The sequence below is a fragment of the Balaenoptera musculus genome, chromosome 6 (genome assembly GCF_009873245.2).
Source record: "Balaenoptera musculus isolate JJ_BM4_2016_0621 chromosome 6, mBalMus1.pri.v3, whole genome shotgun sequence".
In the NCBI taxonomy this organism is placed as follows: domain Eukaryota; kingdom Metazoa; phylum Chordata; class Mammalia; order Artiodactyla; family Balaenopteridae; genus Balaenoptera; species Balaenoptera musculus.
The window spans coordinates 79308182-79329417 of NC_045790.1; the positions used below are offsets into that span (position 1 = coordinate 79308182).

General features: G+C 44.4%; 1 protein-coding gene across 1 annotated transcript in view; it reads left to right on the forward strand.

Annotated features, from left to right (window-relative positions):
• LOC118896387 (phospholipid-transporting ATPase FetA-like) overlaps positions 1–10219 on the forward strand; it is a 118298-nt gene extending 108079 nt beyond the window's left edge. Inside the window, exons 21-29 of the mRNA XM_036854161.1 lie at positions 354–459; positions 842–989; positions 1528–1711; positions 3187–3410; positions 4728–4811; positions 6493–6738; positions 6910–7048; positions 7849–7979; positions 8076–10219. Coding sequence (XP_036710056.1) covers positions 354–459; positions 842–989; positions 1528–1711; positions 3187–3410; positions 4728–4811; positions 6493–6738; positions 6910–7048; positions 7849–7979; positions 8076–8267 — 1454 coding nt within the window. The 3' untranslated portion in view covers positions 8268–10219. The remainder of the gene's footprint in view (positions 1–353; positions 460–841; positions 990–1527; positions 1712–3186; positions 3411–4727; positions 4812–6492; positions 6739–6909; positions 7049–7848; positions 7980–8075) is intronic.
• The last annotated feature ends 11017 nt before the right edge of the window (positions 10220–21236 follow it).

Here is a 21236-nt window from a genome sequence, read left to right on the forward strand (position 1 = left end):
AATCTAGCATAGAAACAGGCACAGTGCTGATCAAGGAAATATACCCAGATTGCCGGGAGACGTGAATACAGACAGGAATTGCTTTAAGAAATAAGGGAAGGCTTTGTAGAGAAAGCTAAGCTAGAATGATCCTAGTTATTGATAAATAACTTGCAAGTCTGTAGCAGGTAGACAGTTTCCTCTGGATGTTTGAGTATAGTCTCCACTGGCTCACGAAAAACACGCTTTGACTGCATCCATGGCAAATATGGACATATGGGCCCTGCAGGCCACTGTTTAGTGCCTTTGTACCTGTACACTGTAAAGACCCTGTTCCAGCCAAAATGCGACCTGTGTTCCCCCTTGCCCTGCAGAGACTGCTGTGAACATTGCCTACGCCTGTAACATATTTGAGGATGAAATGGATGGGATGTTTATCGTGGAAGGCAAGGATGATGAGACAGTTCGGCGAGAACTCAGGTGCGACAGGAGGGCTGCCACAGCCTGTCCCTGGGACCAAGATTTCCCACCCATCACTTCACCCAGTGTGGCTCTTACGTTACCAGAAGGAACAGAGGAGAAATGGGGGAGGGAAAAACAAAAAACCTAAAATATTGGAGAGAATTTTGTGAAGAAGCATGAGGGCTCAAGGAGTTGGAGTGTGGAGGTGGAGAAGTGTTGTATGTAGATGGTCTGGGACCTAAGGCAGTGGCAGGTCTCAGAAGGCAGTTGAGTATCAGGCCCTGGGAGGTGCTCTGCAGAGGCTCTATATCCACCTTGCTCACTTTCACTTTGGGACACATTTTCCTTCCTAAGCTCTGGGGCTTCAGGTCAGACACTAACCATTACTCTTGGCTTTCAGGTCAGCAAGGGAAAAGATGAAACCTGAGTCTCTACTGGAATCAGACCCAGTAAACAGTTACCTCACCACAAATCCCCGAATGCCCTTCAAAATACCCGAGGAGATGCCCAATGGCAACTACGGCTTGATCATCAATGGCTACAGTCTGGTGGGCAACACAGACCTACAACTCTGTTCTCTTCTTCCAAGGAACTTTTTTCCTAGGTCCAACCCACTTCAGGGAAATTTCAAGATCCTTTTGCTATTCCATGAGTTACCCTATCCCCCCTTCCTTCAGGTGCCCTTGCCTGTCAGACACCTTTCCCCAGCCTTCTCTAGGCAGGAATAATGAGGAAAGAGAAGCCAAGGGTATAGTCCTTTCTTATCCAAATTCTTCACTACTGATGTGGCCCATCACCTAGGGGAAGGGGGGAAGTGAGCAGAACCAGGTCCTCCAAAAAATCACTTGGCCTTATAACCCAGTCAACTGATTTGACCCAGTGAGAGACCCTCACTGGTTTTCCACTGGAGGCTGGGTCAGGATGCCTAGAACTGGCTTGGGGGCTTGGCTGCCCTTGGGAGTGGAGCACCTGAGGAGTAGCTCTGCCTGACAGGGGAGTATGGAGGGGAAGGAGAGGGCCTAGGAAGGCTCTGTCCCAAGAGTCTTTTGGGGAAGCCTGGAATGTGGGTGTGTCCTGGTGCTGCAGGCCCACGCTCTAGAAGGGAACCTGGAGTTGGAACTGCTGCGAACGGCGTGCATGTGCAAGGGAGTGATCTGCTGCCGGATGACACCCCTTCAGAAGGCCCAGGTGGTAGAGCTGGTGAAGAGGTACAAGAAGGCGGTGACACTGGCCATCGGGGATGGGGCCAATGACGTCAGCATGATCAAAGGCATGTGAGGGGTTGGGGGGCTGTAGTGCCTAGCCACGGGCTTGCTCTTCCCTCCTTCCATGGGCAAAACTGATCTGGGTGGCACTGTGTTGCTGGCTCACTCTCCTGCATATCATATGTATTGTACATTTATACTGTTTTGCAGCTTCATTCATGTTCCTCTACACCTCAGTTCCCACTTGTTTACACATCATTACATCAGCCCACATCCACAGTCATGCACACACATTCAGATTCATGTATGTGACTCTCACACACACTCAGATACCCATGGCTCCAATAAGAACACGTGTGCATATTCATAGAACAACAGGCTGTGCAACTACAACACCATCTTTCTGAGATGGCATCGAAGCCCACAGAAAGGACCCCTGGGCAGGAGTCGTGGTCTGTTCCTTTTTTGAAGGCTGTAGGGCTGAGCAATGTTAGACAGACTACAGGACTGCCCAACCAGGGAATTAGCTGTGCGGCCTGATGCAGGGATCTTTTCCTCCCTGAGGCAATATTCCCAAGAGCTTGCCCTGACTCCCCTGGCTGGAGAAGAATAGCAAACTTATTGCTGCTTCGGACCAACAGAAGCAAATGGCTGAAACTGGTGCTAATTTCAGCTGAACGTTGTTAGCCTCCAGCAACTTGTGGTTCTGTGAGATATGGATAACATCTAGGGGTCCTCTAGTCCAACCTCTCTCCCCATACTGGAAACACCAGCAGATATTCCAGCCTCGGCTTCAATACTAGGAAGTGTTCTTGCTCTCTTCCCCACTTTCTAGAACTTCATTGGCTTTTAGAGCCTTAGAGGTTTCAATCATTCTGTTAAGCAATGTAATAGGTATATACCAGAAGATCAAAGAATTTGGCCTATATTACAACAGACTGATTAAAACTTTTAGAAACTTAAGTCTTACCTTCCATCAAGCATAATCCTTGCTTTATCCAGAAAAAGTCACCTTAAGCTTCCTGAAGAACTCGTTTCTTACTAACAAAGTATGTACATCACATATTCCTCCCAACAGTTGGATTTTAGCTCCTTAGATAAACTTAGGTAACTAAAAACTGTGTTAGGTTGACATTCATCCTGCATCTTTAATTGATTTAAGTGGCTTCGAGAGATAACAAGAAATTTTTACCTCAGCATCTGGGCAGTAGGGAAGAGCCCAGATGGCTCTAGTAGGTGCAAAACCATCAAGGACAGTTTTCTAGTACTAGCTGTACGTGGCGTTCTTGAGTGGCAGCATCCAAAACAAAGTGCAGATGAAGGAGTTGTTGTCTGACTTGTGGGGGAGGGGCAATCCACTAAGGAGAAAAGACTCCATAAGTAAGTGTCACCTTGAGCTGGGCCTACCAGTGTTTTTCAAATGTAAAATAAGGGGCTTATGCAACATGATCTCCTTTTACAGCCTTCCTTTTACACTTCCCAGGCTGGGAACCCAGAAGACAAGCTCTGTGACTGAGAAGTTTCTGGGGTTTCTTTGCAGCTGCCCACATTGGAGTCGGCATCAGTGGCCAGGAGGGAATGCAGGCCATGCTCAACAGCGACTACGCCTTCTCCCAGTTCCGCTATCTTCAGCGTCTACTCTTGGTCCATGGCCGCTGGTCCTATAATCGCATGTGCAAGTTTCTCAGCTACTTCTTTTACAAAAACTTTGCCTTCACTCTGGTGCACTTCTGGTATGCCTTCTACAGCGGGTTCTCTGCACAGGTAGGAGGTCAAGTGGCATTCCCCACTCTCGTCAACTGGGTCTTCTCTGATCACCCCCCACTTCAGCCAGTTCAGACCCCTTTTCTCCTCTAGAGACCTGTGTATGACATGCTGCCATCTATCCATTAAACTTCTCACCCATGATGATCCCATCTCCTAACCCTACACTTAACCTTAGATTTCTCAACACTAACTTTTCTGTCCTGGCTCTGACTTGGCCTTGACTCCTACCAACAGAACTCTCCCATGAGATATTTTCATTTTTTCCATGACATAGAGACCTAGAATTTCCAAACATATGTAATGGGGGTGGGGGTGAGATTCCTGGGTCTGGGGGGTTTTTTTTAGGATCCAGAGTAATCTTTATGGAACAGGCTAAGTCTCAAGGGGCCTTTGGGTCTTGCCAGACAGGCTGGTTCTGGCATTTACCTGTAGCCATACTTGGAAACACAGCTTCCCTTTACTTCTCCTTCCTCACCCAGACATACCACGCTGCCAAACACACCCTATTTTTGCTCTAATGAATATGAAGTCTCCCCCACAGAAGTGGGGAGAGGTGACACTTAGATGTTGATGTTCTACGAGAAGTCCCTTTTCCTATGAGAAGTTTTTCAGGAGTCTCTCAAGGATTCCCAAAGAGAAACAACCTCAGGAATGATTATCTTGGGAGATCCCTACTACCTTTGTCACCTTGGGCTCCAGGGGAAACAGACCAGTCAGCAGACAATAGTAGGCTTGTCTACCCCTAGTGTCTAACAAAGCCAGTATGGTTTGTGGGAGGTGTATGTGTATGTATGTGTTAGTTACTGCTGACCTCTTGTGGTTAGTAAAGAAAGGAGCCCTCTCTAGGCCCAGAATGAAGCACCCAGCTGGGGAAGGGTCATTGGGTCTATTCTGCTTGCCAGTGTTAGAAAATGTCCAGGGTTATAGAAACTACTGAATGCCATAAAGCAGATAAAGAACCCAGAGGCTTACATGCCTGGGAGTGTAGGGGTACACCTAGTATTCCCTAGCAGCCACTCTGGGTCCTTTCTGTATAGGGAGAAGCAGTACAGGTCATGGTGAGGTTGGTCTAAATCAGCCTTGTCAGGTTGGCCACAAACAAGTTTGATGTGAGCTTATGCCAGCCTGGGACCCAGGGACCAAACAGAGTCTGGGGTCAGCCTTCTCAGTCAGATTTCGGAAATCCAAATCCTGCTCTAGGTTAGTATGGTGATGGGTAGGTGTAGGGCAGAAGGGCTTCTCTTGGACCTGGGAGGTGGAGCTGAGACTTTGGAGAAGAGACGAATCTAAGAAATCTCCTTGGTATTCTTCCAGACAGTTTATGATACCTGGTTTATCACTTTCTACAACCTGGTCTACACCTCCCTCCCTGTCCTGGGCTTGAGTCTGTTTGACCAGGTAAGACCAACAGCGAGCCTCTTAGGGCTGAAGCCCCTGGGCCCTTGAAGAGTATTCCCAGGAGTGAGGAGGACAGCAATAGCCAAGCTCTACAAAGTCAAATATAAATGGAATAATTTATAGAGCAAGGGAGGGAGCTGATCACCTAGAGAGGTATCATTGGATAAAGTAAAGAATCCTCTGCCACAGAGAATAATCATCAGTTGTAGAAATCCAAGTTTTCCTGTGTGAATTTTATCTTTGTAGAGAGAAACACAGAAATTGTGCTGTACAGTAAATTGAGTGTGTACAAAAGTGAAAGGAAATAGAGTTATTGGTGCAGGACTAGGTAAACCAAGGGGCTTCAAGAAAGGAGCAACCCATAGAGAGATAGTGAGATAAGCCAATTCAGGGAGGCCTAGGTGGGAATCCTGAAGGCCAAACATGGGAGTATGGGTATGATACCTTGAATCATAGGGAGTCAGCCTAGGGGATACCATTTAGCCCTCTCAGAAATTCCCTGGGCATTGAGGGTCCTGGTGCCCTACCTCTCCCTCCTCTCCTACCCAATCTCTAGTCCTGGGCACATGGAATAGAAAAGGGGCCTCCAAAGAGGAATAAGGTAGCTGAAAGAAGACATCATGGGATCATGGTTCCTGGTCTCCATCGGGGTAGGAAGGGAAATTCTCCGTGAAGTAGCTGCCAGCCTCAGAGCAACAAGAGGGGTGAATTATGTCATTCAACAGTCCTATCCAGCTTCAATGGTCTAATTCTAGGGATCCACAACCTCTCAAAACAAGCCTCCTGCTTTGTTATCCAAAGTTTCGGATTTAGGAGATGAAGATGATCCAATGTCATCCACATAGAGAATACCCTCACCTGAATTTCCCAGTAGCTATGGGAACAGGAGGAGCATCACAGAACATAGATACCTCTAAGGGACTAACTGGTCCCCATTGGCTTCCCACTTTCTTCCAATTGGCTTTTTTTTTTTTTTTCACCATTAACTCATATTTTATTGTACTTCCCCCAAACCAATTTCAGCATCAAGTTTATTTCCTTTATTTTCTTTTTTGTTTATAAGAGGCATATGTGCCAAGAAATTGGGTCCTTCTATATGTTTATAGAAATGGAAAATTGGGGTTAGAACAATGTCACTCAATTCTTTGAACTTCTTTTTGAGGAAAATGTTAAAATAAAAAGAGTGTGTACCAAAGATAATTTTTAAACTTCTATGTATTGAAAGTTCAGTTATACTGCAAGTTTGATAAATTCCAAGAATTAGAAACCATCAAAACTTGCACAAAGATTTGTGTGCACACATTATAGTAATTCTTTGACACAAAGGATACTCAACTAAAGGAACACTTAAAACTGGGGACTCATGTCCCAATTGCCTCCCCATCCCAAGCTCCAGTCCTCCCTTCAGCTATTCCCAATCCTAACTGCCCCCTTTCTTAAATCCGCATCTTGCCCTTCTAGCTTTCTTCCACCACGTATATCCTTGCCTGGAGAGTAGGACTTTAGGAAGGGTCTGTGGTCACTGCTCTGTTCTCTGGTTCCACTTCTCAAGTAATGCATGAGGAAGCTCCTAGGCAGCCTAACAGCAGACTCAGTAAGGGGAGAAGCCTCTACTCTGTTAGAGATGGGATCTTCTATGGAGAGACCCTGAGCCTTCCTTCTTACCCTCTGGTGCTTCCAGGATGTGAATGAAACATGGAGCCTGCGTTTCCCAGAGCTGTATGAGCCAGGCCAGTGCAACCTCTATTTCAACAAGAAGGAATTTGTGAAGTGTTTAATGCATGGGATCTACAGTTCCTTAGTGCTGTTCTTTATCCCTATGGGGACCGTTTACAATTCAGTGCGCAATGATGGGAAGGAAATCTCCGACTACCAGTCCTTCTCCGTGATAGTGCAGACCTCCTTGCTCTGTGTGGTCACAATGCAGGTGTGGCCAGTGGTGGGGTAAGGGGATTGGGTGGGGAGCCTGTCTGGAAGAGAGGAAGGGAAGGAGGGAGGGAAGGTGGGAAGGGAGCATCCTCCTTTACAAAATTGGAGAAGGGAGGTGGCTGACAGGTCCCAGGCTGTAGACTAATGAACATAAAAGGGTGCTTTTCAGATTGCCCTGGAGACAACCTACTGGACAATGATAAGCCACATCTTCACCTGGGGTAGCCTGGGTTTCTACTTTTGCATCTTATTCTTCCTGTACAGTGATGGCTTGTGCCTAATGTTCCCCAACATCTTCCAGTTCCTAGGTAAGATTCTGCCCAGTCTGTGGCAAGGGGCTGGGGCTGGGGGTGGTAGTGTGAACCAAGTACATTTGTTTAATAAATGTTTACTGAGCAGCTATTACTATGTGTTAGGCTCTGTGGATATATATATGATTATGACATGGTCTCAGCCCTAAAAGGACTCAAAATCTAGCTAGGTGAAATATTTTACCTCATTGGAGTCTCTAAGATATTTTTAAGTTTCTTAACCTAATTTGGTCTCTACAAGCATCCTGTAAGATAGACAGGGCAAGGATTATTACACCGTTTTAGAGACTGGAGGTTTTTTGAAAATGACTCAAATCTAGGTCTCCTGGTTCCCAGTCCAATGTCCTTTCTACTGTGGCATACTGCCTTCTTATCTCCCACATTAATTTCCCTGTCTCTCATCTCCACTCTGATGAGGACAAAATACAGACAGAGTAGACGTGTAGATGTAGCTGGCTCCTACCTCTTGTCAAGCCACTCATTTTTCCCTTCCAAAACCCTCTATCCCATTTTTGTGTCCAGGCCAATGCTCTAGGATTCCTATAACCTACCCTCCCCCTCCTGCCCTGCCCGGCCTTTAGAGGGAGACAAAGGCATGTGAATTCACAGTGACTTTGGCTGTGCCAAGGACCTAACCTCAGTGCAATCCTTTCACATTTATATTATTTCTCAGGAGACTAACTGTCTCCAAATCAATAACTTCCTTCTTTGGACTGAAGAGATACCTAAGTTCTGGCTGACAGCCCCCTTCCTCTAGGCTCTGGTTCTGCCTTTCCCTTCTGGCTCATTGTTTACAGGTGTGGCCAGGAACACTCTGAACCTACCGCAAATGTGGCTGAGTATTGTCCTCAGCGTGGTCCTCTGTATGTTGCCTGTGATTGGGTACCAATTTCTCAAACCACTATTCTGGCCCGTCAGTGTGGACAAGGTGAGTGGAACAGGGAATCTACCCAGATGTAATTCATGACCCTCTTTGCCTTTGCCTCTGTGGATAAAAACCCTGTCCCCCATGCTTTGGCTTTAGATTATTGACAGAATTCATCATTGCATGAGACATCCACTGCCACACCCAATCCGGACCAAACTGAAACATGCAAGCTCTCGACGTTCTGCCTATGCGTTCTCCCACAAACAGGGCTTTGGGGCCCTCATCACTTCCGGCAAGACAATGAGGGCCAAAATGCCCAAGAAAAACAGCTTTCCTTTCAAAAAGTAGAGGCCTTTACGGAAGCCCTAAAGGAGTCAGTCATTGCTCTTCCTCCCTTGTATTCACACAACTTAATAAGGAGAGATTAGAGTCCCTGGAAACCAGCATAAACCTGTTCTTCCACTCTCACTCCAGGGGCTCAGCTTCTTCATTCCCTAGAAGGCTATGCCCAGGTAAGACAAGGAAAGGTAAAGGCCCCCCCCACACACACATCTGTCAGAGTTACAGCATTTCAAGAAAAAGCGATGTCAGGCCTCCCTCTACCAACCCTTCCAAGTTTTAATCCATACAAGCAAATGTGGAAATAATGGGTGAAGAGGGGGAATGTGGGGTAGGGAAAAGAAAATAGGACCTAAGAATCTTAGTTTGGGCCCTATTTCCCACATCCAGAGCAACCATAAATTTTGCCAGGGCTCCCTACAAACATATTTACCCAGGCACCCTTCTCAGGTTTATCTGAGGGATTCAGGGCCTGGGTAGCAAAAGGAAGAGGCAGCTATGAAAAGTTGGTCATAAGAAGCTAAAGGAGAGTTTCTGGACCAAAAAAAGAATGGAGGTGGTTCCTGCCTTGATAGGACAGCTCAAGATTTTGCCACCTTCTCTTCTCTTTGACCCCTTTGACCCAAGAACTGATACCTTTTCAGGCCTCAGAACTGGGAGGGGGAGACTGCAGGGGATTTTAAAAAATCTTTTCTTGAGGGACAATAAGCCATAATTGGTGAACATTTGTCTTCATTCCATAAAATTATTTTGAGAAGAAACTGTATGTACTTGGGAAATTGCTTCTAACAAGTTTATAGATAAGTAATAAATTGCTGATTTTGGAGTAGAGAGATTTGTATTGTCTGTTGGAGCCCCAGTGATAATAACTTAGGCCAAGCAATATCATTGGTCCATAGACCCCTTTTGAACGAGACCAGTATTTCCCTCCCCACCCCCAACTACGTTTTCACTTCCATTCCAGTTTTTCCCCCTGCTGCTAAACTCTATCTTGGCCTCAGTATGACCACATCTTTTAACCATATAGCTCTTTGCACACCTTAAATATTAGTTTCCAAAGCTCAGGCCTAGGTTCTCTGCTCATTTTTCTTTGTACACTTTTCCTGAGTGACGACTTCTAATGTCATGACTTTATTTACCAATAGAAAGAAGATTCTCAACTCTCTCTCTATCCTAGATCTCTCTTCTGAGATACAGATCCATTTATTAAACTGACTCTAAGACCCTTCACTTAGTTGAATCTCAGGAAACTCACCAACCTGTATTAAACATTTTCCCCCAAAATTGCACCCCAGGATGTCACTACCATCATCCCATTCACCCAAAGCAGAATGATGGGAATCATACAATACTCCTCCTATATAGTCTGATGTCTAATAAGTCATCAAGTAATGTAAATTCAGCATCTTCATCATGTCTTGTTTTCAGTTCCCTCCATTATTACTACCATTGTCCTCGTTTAGACTTTGATCATCTCTGACCTGGATTACTGCATAAAATCTCCCCTCTCATCTTCCTGGTTTTCTCCTATCTAAAGTATCACCAGTACCATTTCCAGAGCTATCTTTCTGAACTGCAAACTTGATCATGTCAAGCCCCAGCTTAGCATCCTTTAAGAATTTTGCACGCCTTCAGGATCAAGGTAAAATTTGAACATATTATTATTAGGCCCTCTCTAGTCTTGTCTTCTACTTCTCCCCCATCTGCATTCACTCCAGTCATGCTATTTCTGGTCTTCATGTGGTCAAGCATGCTGTTCTCATATCCTAAAATGCTTTCCCTCACCCCCTTCTTCATCAAGCAAATTCCTAGTCACCCTTCAAAACTCGGAATATTTGGAACTAAGTAGAGGTGATGGTTGAACAACATTGTGAATGTACTAAGTGCCCATGAATCGTATACTTAAAAAGGGTTATGAGAATGTTTTATGTTATGAGAATTTTACCTCAATTTTTAAAAAATGAAGATTAGGCATTGTCTCCTGCAAGAGCTTAGCCTAATTCCTCAGTGTGACTTTTATGTATCTGTCCTATTTATTCAATTGCTCCCCTGTGTATACCTCTGTCAGTGACACTTATCACAGGGCGTTGTAATCACTGATTTACTTGTCTATTCATAACATATAATGGGCCTTTAATAAATGTCTACTGAATAAATGAACAAATAAAATGAAAGAATATTGAAATCTGCTTCTTTGACTATTTTTCTTGTTTCCCTGACTAGCACTACCACCCAGTAGCTCAAACCAAAAAACTGGAAGTCTTTCTGGACAGCTCCCTTCCATTCCTCTAATCCAATCCATTCTGTTACCAAGTTCTATATACTCTGTCTTAGAAATGTCTTCAAGTCTTTCTCTTCCTATTTGTTCCCAATCCCATTGATTTCATTGTTTCTTGCCTAGATTATGCCAACATCCTCCTCTCAGGTCTCCCTGCCTTTGATTCTGCTTCTTTCCAATCCATGATCCACACCACAGAGAGTGATTTTTCAAAAATACAAATCAGATCATGTCATTTGCCAGTTTAAAGTCCTTTAGTGAATCATCATAGCTTTCCTGCCTTGGTGCTGCCTACCTCCCCAGCTTCATCGCCACTTTCTGCTGCACATACTAAGTTATTTGCAATTCCCCAAAGGTTCCATTATCTTCAGAAACCACTGTGCCTTGGCCTTTTCTGTTCTCTCCTCTTAGAATATATTCTTTCCTTTATCTAGCTAATGTGTATTTGATCTTCAATCTCAGCGACTTTGGTCACTTCCTCTGGGAGCCTTCACTGACATCCAATTTCCTGTCAGGTTTAGATACCTGCCAAACACTAAAACTAGTTTATGACTGTATTAGTCAAGTAAGAACCTTCTTCTCCCTCCACCCTGCTCAAACCCTGGAGAAAGAAGATTAGCAAACTTGGGCATGGGAAAGAGATAGTGGGAAATGATAGACATCTACTAAGCCCCAATGAACATGGCCACCTGCAATAGGTCCAAGCTGAGAGATGGGAAAAGCTTTAAAGTATGAAGTTTAAAAAATAATTTCATTAGTGCGGACATCTTAATTATTCAAGTGAAACTTAAAGTAACAAGTACTGATTGCTACCTAAAATTGACCAGAAAATTCATGAAGTAAAAGTCTCATGAGTAGGTTAAAAGAGTGGAAGACAAAATAAAATGGTTTTATAGTTAAACTGACCCCACAAATCCCATTCTTTCAAGGTTCCAATTACACACACACACACACACACACACACACACACACACACACACACTCCCTTTCATCACATTCATCCATATACAACAAATATTTATTGAGCATCTACCATGTCTGGGCACTGTTCTAGATGCTACCAATACAGTGAAAACAACAAAAAAGGTTTCTGCTACCATGAAGCTTATGTTCTAGTAGAAGAGACAATGTCAAAGTAAACAAGATCATTCAGATCATAAGTGCCATGAAGATACTGCAACAGCTGCTTTAACATTGAGAGACTGTGAGGGGGGAGGAGTAGCTAATTTTATATTTGGTAGTCAGAAAAGGACTTTCTGAGGAAATAACATGTGACAGGAGACTTAAGTGACTAGAAGGATCTAGCTTTGCAAAAATCTAATGGAAAGACATTCCAGGCAGAGTAAATAGTGTAAAGTCCTGAAGACAGGAGCAAGCTTTGTATATAAGAAACAGAAGCCTAATGTGGACAAAACATGGTGAGCAAAGGGGAGTGTGGTTAGATAGGTCTGATGAGAAGCAGTGGAGGGCTTTAAAGCCAGTTTGAAAAGATTGGTCAGGCTATTCTATGGGCAATAGGAGTGCAAAAGTGACATCAGGGAGACTATTTAGGAGGCAGTTACAGTTGTCTAGGCATGGAATGGTGGTGGCTTAGACTAGGGTTGAAGCAGTGAAAAAATAAGTGGATGAATAGAGGATATATTTTGAAGATAAAACCAAAAGACTTTGTGGGTGGGCTACAGAAGATGCAGGCACTGGTTTATCAAATGAGCCCACTGATTTACTCAATGGTGCTAAATCCATAGATTACTGACTCTTCCCACACAGCTCCTGATGATGGGGTGGGTCTAGGTGGTCCCATATTTGTGCCAGTTGACTCCACTATTCCCAGCCACAACTGGTGAAGAGTGGATATATAATCCCAATATACCTGCTCTCTCTGGGAATTAGAATTCCAAGAAACTAAGTCAGTGATGAGAATAGTTACTAAAAGGTCATATAGTTTCAGGAAGAGAGGCCTCCATTTTGAAGTGGCCATGACTTGCTATAAGTATGAAGATAAGTGGGCCAATGTGTCTAGTCTATAGAGAGAAGAATAAAGCAGATGTCCAAAGGGAAACAGACAAGACACTGTTTCATTCCAGGAGAGCAACCCGTGAGGGGTTTTCTGAAGTTGGGTTGGTGATGAGATCTTTTCACTTGAGCTAGATGGAATAGCTGCCAATAGCAAAAACAGAGAGGTGATTCCAACTTACATAGGCTTATACTTGTTCCTCATCTACAGCTTCTCAGGAACAGGGAGAGGTCACGGGACCACTTGGTTCATCCTACATCTTTTCCTTTAAGAAACTGTGGGGGAAATAACCATATTTACCACTGCCAGAAACAGAGAAACAAGGGAGCACTGTCCTAGCCCCAACATTTCCCTGTAATTCTAGCTCCAAATCTTCTAAGATATGTGCAAAGAGTTTTGGAGAAAACTCAGCGTTTGGAGGATCCTGAGAGTCATGCTAGACTATTCACTCTACTTTACCCCCAACCCCCAATGACACATTAATCATTAAGTCCTATAGATCAGGGGTCCCCAACCCCCGGCCTGCAGACCGGTACCAGTCTGCGGCCTGTTAGGAACCAGGCCACACAGCAGGAGGTGAGTGGTGGGCAAGCGAGCAAAGCTTCATCTGCCGCTCCCCATTGCTCATATTACCACCTGAACCATCTTCACCCCCATCCGTGGAAAAATTGTCTTCCACGAAACTGGTCCCTGTTGCCAAAAAGGTTGGGGACCACTGCTATGGATTCTATACGCTTAATCTCTCTCAGATCTATCTCCTCTTATCTAACCCCTCAGCCACTGTCCTAATTCAGACCCTCCCATTTCTCATCAAAATTACCACAGTCTCCTAACTGGTCTCTTTACTTTCCTCTAATTCAATATCTACACTCCAACTAGAGAGAGACTTCTAAAGTTCAAATCTGTTCAAATACTGATAATAATGCAAAACATTTTTGCCCATAACAATGCAAATAATTCCTATTCCCAGTGATGCAAATTAATTTTGTCTGGTAGAGAATTTACATTTCTAAAAGTCAAATACTCATGTGAACCAGTCTTAATGTCTTACTGGTTCTCTCATTAATTAGTGAGTTTAATATGGATTTATTTTATATTTGTATAAGACTCATGATTTTACCTTTTGAAAAATTATCCCTTAACACAAATAACAGGAGGTAACCCCCACTTGCTGAAGCCAAAAATGAGACTATGTGAATGGATAGAAGGATATGTCATCAACCTAGGGCAAGAATCAAGCTGGCCTCAGTAAGAAGTAGAACCAGCTGCTGGAGGCCCCAGGAAGCTGGGGAGTAGTCTCTTTGTGTCTAGACTTGGCTCCTCTCTAGGCAACAGATTGATACTTCTCAGCAAACTGGTTTTCTCTGCTACTCAGGCCATTTGACAAGTAAAAGATGGTCACTCGGCATTCTCAAATTTCCATTATAAGTCTAACCATGAGTAAGGGTGTAATTCTCTCTCCCCCAAATCCAAATTTTCAGGGAAGGGATTCCAATTGGCCTAGTTTAGGCTAAGTCCCCACCCTGCACCATTTAACAGCAAAAACATCCAGTTTTTCATTGGTCTCCCTGGCTGATCCTAGCCCTCTCCACTTTGCCCCCAGAATTGTAGTTCTAAAATTCATATTTGATTTACCATTCCTGCCTTCACATAAAGTGTCTCTCCACTGCTTACTGGATGAGTCCCAACTCCTTAGTATGTCATGGAAGGCTCTTCATTATCACACCCCTGACCATCTCTGCTGTGCTCTCTCCATCGCGTCCCACATCTCAATCATATCAGTTGTTTTGCCCCTCTGTTCTTTTGCACATGCTGATTCCTTCACACCCTTTACCTCCCACTCATTTTTCAAAGCTCAGCTCACATGCCTTCTGTGAAGCCTGAGGATGCATGACTCAGGATGACATTTATCTGCTTCCTTGACCCAACAAGCCTGGGTCTTGGAAGAGCACAGGGTCTCAGTCTCAACTCTTTCACAGAGGATGGAACCTAGTGAGGTTCTAATAACTATTTGTTGAATGACCACCTGCCCCCAACCCTCTTTGGATAGAAGAAGAAGACAACACAATCCTCAATATCCCACATACACCCTGCCTAGGAGCAGGAAGTGCATGAGTTCCGTTAAAGTAAAAATTATTCATGATACTTGTTAAAGATGGTAAGGCAGATTTTATTTACAGGGGCTGAGGGGGGCAGGGACCATGGAGTAGCTATAGGAACCACTGCAATGGGTGCTGCAGTGGGGGAGAGATTGAGTTCAACTCAGACCCCAACAAAGACAAGTGGTAATTTATTAGCCAAGGAGCAGGGTAGGGATAAGTGGGTGGAAAATTACAGCCTTAATCTGCTCTGGCTGCTATAATAAAACACCACAGGGACTTCACTGGTGGTCCAGTGGTTAAGATTCTGTGCTCCAAATGCAAGGGTCACGGGTTCGGTCCCTGGTTGGGGACGAAGATCCTGCATGCCCCACGAGGCAGCCAAACAAAACAAAACAAGCAAACAAACAAAAAACACCACAGACTGGGTAGCTTATAAACAAATTTCTCACAGTTCTGGAGGCTGTAAGTCTGAGATCAAGGTGCCAGCATGGTTGCTAAGTGCTCTCTTGTCACAAACTTCCTCACCTGGAGGACTGGGCTAGGGAGCTCTGTGAGATCTCTTCTATAAAACTATTAATCCTAATCATGTGAGCTCCTCATGACCTAATCACCTCCCGAAGGCCCCACCTACTAATCCTTGAGGGTTAGGATTTCAACATATGAATTTTGGAGGGACATGATCATAGCAATTACTAAGAAGAAACATCAGGAGTAAGGGGGATTCTTACCAACTCTTACCAAGGGGGATTGTAGACCAACTCAACAGAATTCTTGCTGAAGGCAGGCCAAGGTGATAAAATACCAAGGATGGTCAGATACCAAGGGTGGAGAACTTCCAATAAACTGATTTAGTGAGATCCTTGCTCAAACTGGATTCTACAAGGACAAAGAGGAAAGCCCAAAGTCAACCTAAGTCCAGGGCAGACCCAGAAAAGCCTGACTAAATTTTTAGCCAAAGGAGACAGTCTTTGTCCGTTCTAGGTTTTAACAGGTTTTTTAACCCTGGCTACGCATGGGGTGCTTTTAAAAATATCAAGGCTGGGGACCATCCCACCCCTACTCCACCCTACCCGTGCTTCCAGTTCAACTGGTCTCGGCTGAGGTCAGGTTTTAGTTTTGTTTTTCTATTTTTCCCAAGAGGTTCTACTGCGGTGTCAGGCAGAGAATCGCGGCATTAGGCTAAGGTGGGTGCGCAAATGTACCTGCCTTCCACAGGCCAATTAGGCTGCGGGCGAGGGCTCTCTGGGTTCCAGTACACCCCAGCCCGCTTAGCCCGGCACCACGCCGAAGGGGCGGGGCGCCGCCGCAGAAGGCGGGGCCACGGCTGAAGCCTCGCCGCTCGCTCCCCTCGCGGGAAAGCACTGCGCGTGACTCGCTGCGCGCATCGCAGCAGGAGCGGGGAGGTGGGCGAGCACCCGCTGGCCCCCAGGGGACCGAACTACTGGCCGTCCTGAGGGGCGGCATGAAGGCAATTCAGATCGGACCATCGGCGCCACAGCTGCAGGGGGGACCGGACGTTACCAAGCTGTCTGAGAGAAGGGGGGCGCCTGCTGGTCCAGGCTGCAACACGACCCCTGCAGGGCGCGAGACTACGCCGCCGCCTACGCCGTCGGACTAAGCTGAGGCGAGAAACCAGGTAGGACGCCTCTTCGGGATCGGAAGAGGTCCCGGAGACCCACTGCCCTCGCGTTCCAAATGATCCCTTAGGAGAAAAGCCCTCAGTTTGCCCACCTATCCAGCCCTTAGCGCCCCTTCCCTTCCGCCCTTCCCCCTCGTCCCCGCAACCTCACCCTCCGGTCTTCCTCGACCCTCTGGACCGACCTTGTCTTCAGTCCTGTCCTGACCCTTCAGCTCTGCCATCCACCGAACCCTCAAACACCCAGGACCAACCATCGTTTAGGGCGTCACCCCAGATCCACCCCAACCGTCTCCTCAAAGTGTCCCTTCGGAGACACCCCCTCACCTGACTCGCGCCCAGCAGTCATCGTTGTACCCACATCTCCAGTGACGGCTCTGGGGTAGCGCGGCCGCTCAGCACCCAGCCCGGATACTGCGGCGGGGTCCTCCGCACAACCGGGTCCTTTGCGCCCTCCGCCCCTTTGGCCCCTGCTTCCCAACTTGGTGTCTGCCTGAGCCGGGCTGGGATCGCTCTCACATCCAGTTTTACCTTGGGAAAACCTTTGGCCTGGCAGTTTGGCAGTCCCCTGCTACCGCTCTTACCTGCTGCGAAGGGCACCGTGATCCCGTTGCCCAGGGCTGGCTTGGGATTACCAGGCTGGCCCCGAGGACACCAGGGGACTGCCCTGGAGGCAAGGACCATACATTATTCATTTGTATCTCCAGCGCCCAGCACAGTGCTTGGCACATGGTAGCACTCAGTAAATATTTAATGGGTGGGTGAATGAATGAGACCAATGCAGAGGCTGTGAGGCAGAGTGCTTTAGTGGGAAAAATGTCACTAGTTACATGAAGTGGGAAAAAAGGAAGGGCATCTAGGGAATTACTTGTGGTGCTTATGTTGGGAGCATAGAACTGAACATATTCAGTCTCTCCATTCATGCATCTAATGTCATTTACATAGAAGCTTCTATTTATCAGCTGATTTCCCTTTATGTTCTGTTTACAAAAAAAAAAGTCAGGGCCAAGGCTGCAGAAATTTTTATTGGTCAGTGTGCCTCAGAGGCTGCCCAGATAATCTTGAAAGAGCTTTACCCAGGTGACGCCCCTCCTCTTGCCCTAGCGACTAACTTCTCCCTCTAGAGAAGAACTGTGGAGGCTATCCACAGTCTTTAAACCTTACTCAGTGTAGCTGGTCAGCTAGTGCTTCAGGACAGGTTGGAGGAATGACCTCAGTTATTTTACCCTTTTAGCTCCTGGATACCTCCCCTCCCCTTTCCTCCACTGGAGGGGTAGACATCCCAGGCTGGCCTAGTGTGAGAAATATCAAAGATTCCTAAATACTAGTGAAGTATGATCAGGCCATATGGGCCATTTATATCTCAGTAGACCAGAATCAGGCAGGGGTTACCGCTATGTGAACAGTGTCAGTAATAAGCAAGAACACAGGCCTTTTAAAGATGGGATTCTCAAAGAACAGAAAGCCTGAAACCTGTTTTTGTTGATTCCTAAGAGGATGACCTGAACAGATTCAGTTTCCTGAAGCTAAGACAGGGTTCGGCGACCTCAGTTTTGGCCCCGGTTCCGTGGGGAAGTAGATGATATTGCTGAGTGATGAAACAATGGCTGGCAAGCTGTGGGAGTTTATAAGCTAAGAAGTAGTTGCCTGACTAATAGTGGCATTATTGTCACTGGGGCTCAGCGTATTAGCAGTTAAAACAGTGACTGGAGTTTCTTAGCAGGCTCCATGGAAATTAAGCAGTGATACGGTTTAGGGGAGTGGGGAGATCCCACCACTGTCTCTGGTGTTCTGCTACCCGTGTCCCTCCTACTGTATGGCTATAGCACACTCACCATCATTGTTTCTTTTCTGCTTTGAGCCAGGTCAAAATCTGATTTCCTCTGATTTTTATGTTAAGTGTCTAAGGTTCCTTTTTGTTAAATGTTTAAGGTTCCTTTTTGAGGCAAGGCCTGCCTAACTGGAAGCTGGGTATTTTCTCACCCATTTCTAGCTTTGATTTATCCTTCTTTACTTTTTCTTTCTCCCATTCTCTGACTTATCTTTGTAACTTTACAAAGTAAGTCTTGGATCACAGATACTGAAAGCAGGAAAGAGCTCCTGAGCTGAATTAAGCAGGGGCATGGTATCTGGAGACCAGTACTTTTTTTTTTTGTTAACCAATATGTTTTTAATGGGCTTTTCTACTTTTCCCTGTCTAGGATCCCTGTTAAGACCTCAGTAGCCCCAAAACACTCTGGATTGTTTGATTTATTTTTTTTTTCACTTCCAATGCTTCAGAGTGTTGCCAGATAAAATACAGGATGCCAAGTTAAATTTGAATTTCAGATAAACAGCAGGGTGTCCTGTATTTTTATTTGCTAAATCTGGCAACCCTTGTTCATGGGAAGGCTTATGTGTTCTATTTTTCTCTCTGCAACTTCAGGACAATAACTCATCCTTTTCTTCTGTTGCTGATACACAATGACTGAGCACCCTATTAAAAGTCACTTGACTGAGATGGCTCACTGACTGCATGTTAGGGTAAGGGCAGGCTCTGTAGAGATAGTCCAGTTGATCAGTGTTGAGGTTACCCAGAAAACACCCATCAAACATTGACATATGATATTGTAATTCCTGTCAAATGAGTCTGTCTTGCAAAATGAGCATATTATTTTGAGTGGCCAGATATAAACATTGCTCTGGATTGACTTCAAGGGATGAGGGTGGGGTGTGGAGTGCATTCTAACGAAAAGCTGACAACTCACAGTAGAATCTCTCTTGTACCACGTTTACTGTTTTTTTTTAAGTTGTGGTAAATATATATAATATAAAATTTACCATTTTTACCATTCTTAAATATACAGTTCAGTGTCATTCAGTACATTCACATTGTTGCCCAGCCATCACCACCATCCATCTCCAGAACTTTTTCATCTTCTCAAACTGAAACTGCATAATCATTAAACAATTAACTCTTCATTTCCTCTTCCCCCAGCGCCTGGCAACCACCATTCTACTTTCTTTCTCCATGAATTTGACTACTCTAGGTACTTCATATAAGTCGAATCATACAATATTTGTCTCTTTGTGACTGGTTTATTTCACTTAACATAATGTCTTCAAGGTTCATCCATGTGATAGCTTGCATCTGAATTTCCTTCCCTTTTAAGGCTGAATAAAATTCATTGTATGTATATATCACATTATTTTTATCCACATTCATCGATGGACACTTGGGTTGTTTCCACCTTTTGGCTATTGTGAATAAAACTGCTATGAACATTGGTGTACAAATATGAGTCCCTGTTTTCAATTCCTTTGGATATATACCCAGAAATGGAATTGCTGAATCATATGGTAATTCTGTGTTTAATTTTTTGAGGAACTGCCGTACCATTTTCCACAGTGGCTGTACTGTTTTACATTTCCACCAACAATGTAAAGCATTCCAGTTTTTCCATAAACTTGCCAACACTTATTTTCTGTTTTGTTTTTAAAATAATAGTCATCCTAATGGGCGTGAAATGGTATCTTGTGGTTTTGATTTGCATTTCTCTAATGGCTAGTGATGTTTAGTATCTTTTCATGTGCTTATTGGCTGTTTTTATATCTTTGGAGAAAAGTCTATTGAAATCCTTTGCCCATTTTTTAATTGGGTTATATGTCTTTCTATTGTTGAATTGTAAGAGTATTTTATATATTCAGGATAGAAGTCCCTTATCAGATATTATGATTTGAAAATATATTCTCCCATTCCATGGGTTGCCTTTTCTCTCTGTTGATAGTATCCTTTGATGCACAAAAGGTTTTAAATTTTGATGAGATCCAGTTTACCTATTTTTTTCTTTTGTTGCCTGTGCTTTTGGTGTCACAGCCAAGAAATCATTGCCGAATTCAGTGTCGTGAAACTTTTCCCCTGTGTTTTCTTCTAAGTTTTTTTAAATAGGTTTATCTTTTATGGTTAGGTTTTGATCTATTTTGAGTTAATTTTTGTATGATATGTAAGATAAGGGCCCAATCTAATTCTTTTGCATGTGGATATCCAGTTTTCCTAACACCATTTGTTGAAGACTGTCCTTTCCCCTTTGAATAGTGTTGGCATTCTTGTCGAGTATCATTTGACCAGATATGCCAGGTTTATTTCTAGGCTCTCTGTTCTCTTTCATTGGTCTGTGTGTCTGTCTTTATGCCAGTACCACACTTTTTTTTTTTAATTTATCTTTTATTGAAGTATAGTTGAATTACAAAGTTGTGTTAATTACTGCTGTACAGCAAAGTGACTCATTTATACATGTACATACATTCTTCTTGATACTCTTTTCCATTATGGTTTATCACAGGATATTGAATATAGTTCCCTGTGCTATACAGTAGGACCTTGTTGTTTATCCATTCTGTATATACCAGTTTGCATCTGCTAATCCCAAACTCCCAGTCCATCCCTCTCCCACCCCCTCCCCCTTGGCAACCACCAGTCTATGCTCTATGCCCCTGATTCTGTTTCTGTTTCATAGATAGTTTCATTTGTGTCATATTTTAGATTCCACATATAAGTGATATCATATGGTATTTGTCTTTCTCTTTCTGACTTACTTCATTTAGTATGATAATCTCTAGTTGCATCCATATGGCTGCAAATGGCATTATTTCGTTCTTTTTTATGGCTGAGTAGTATTCCGTTGTATATATGTACCACATCTTCTTTATCCATTCATCTATTGGTGGACATTTAGGTTGTTTCCATGTCTTGGCTATTGTGAATAGTGCTGCTATGAACATAGGAGTGCATGTATCTTTTTGAATTATAGTTTTGTCCAGATGTATGCCCAGTAGTGGGATTGCTGGATCATATGGTAATTCTATTTTTAGTTTTCTGAGGAGCCTCCATACCGTTTTCCACAGTGGCTGCACCAACTTGCATTCCCATTAACAGTGTAGGAGGATTCCCTTTTCTCCACACCCTCTC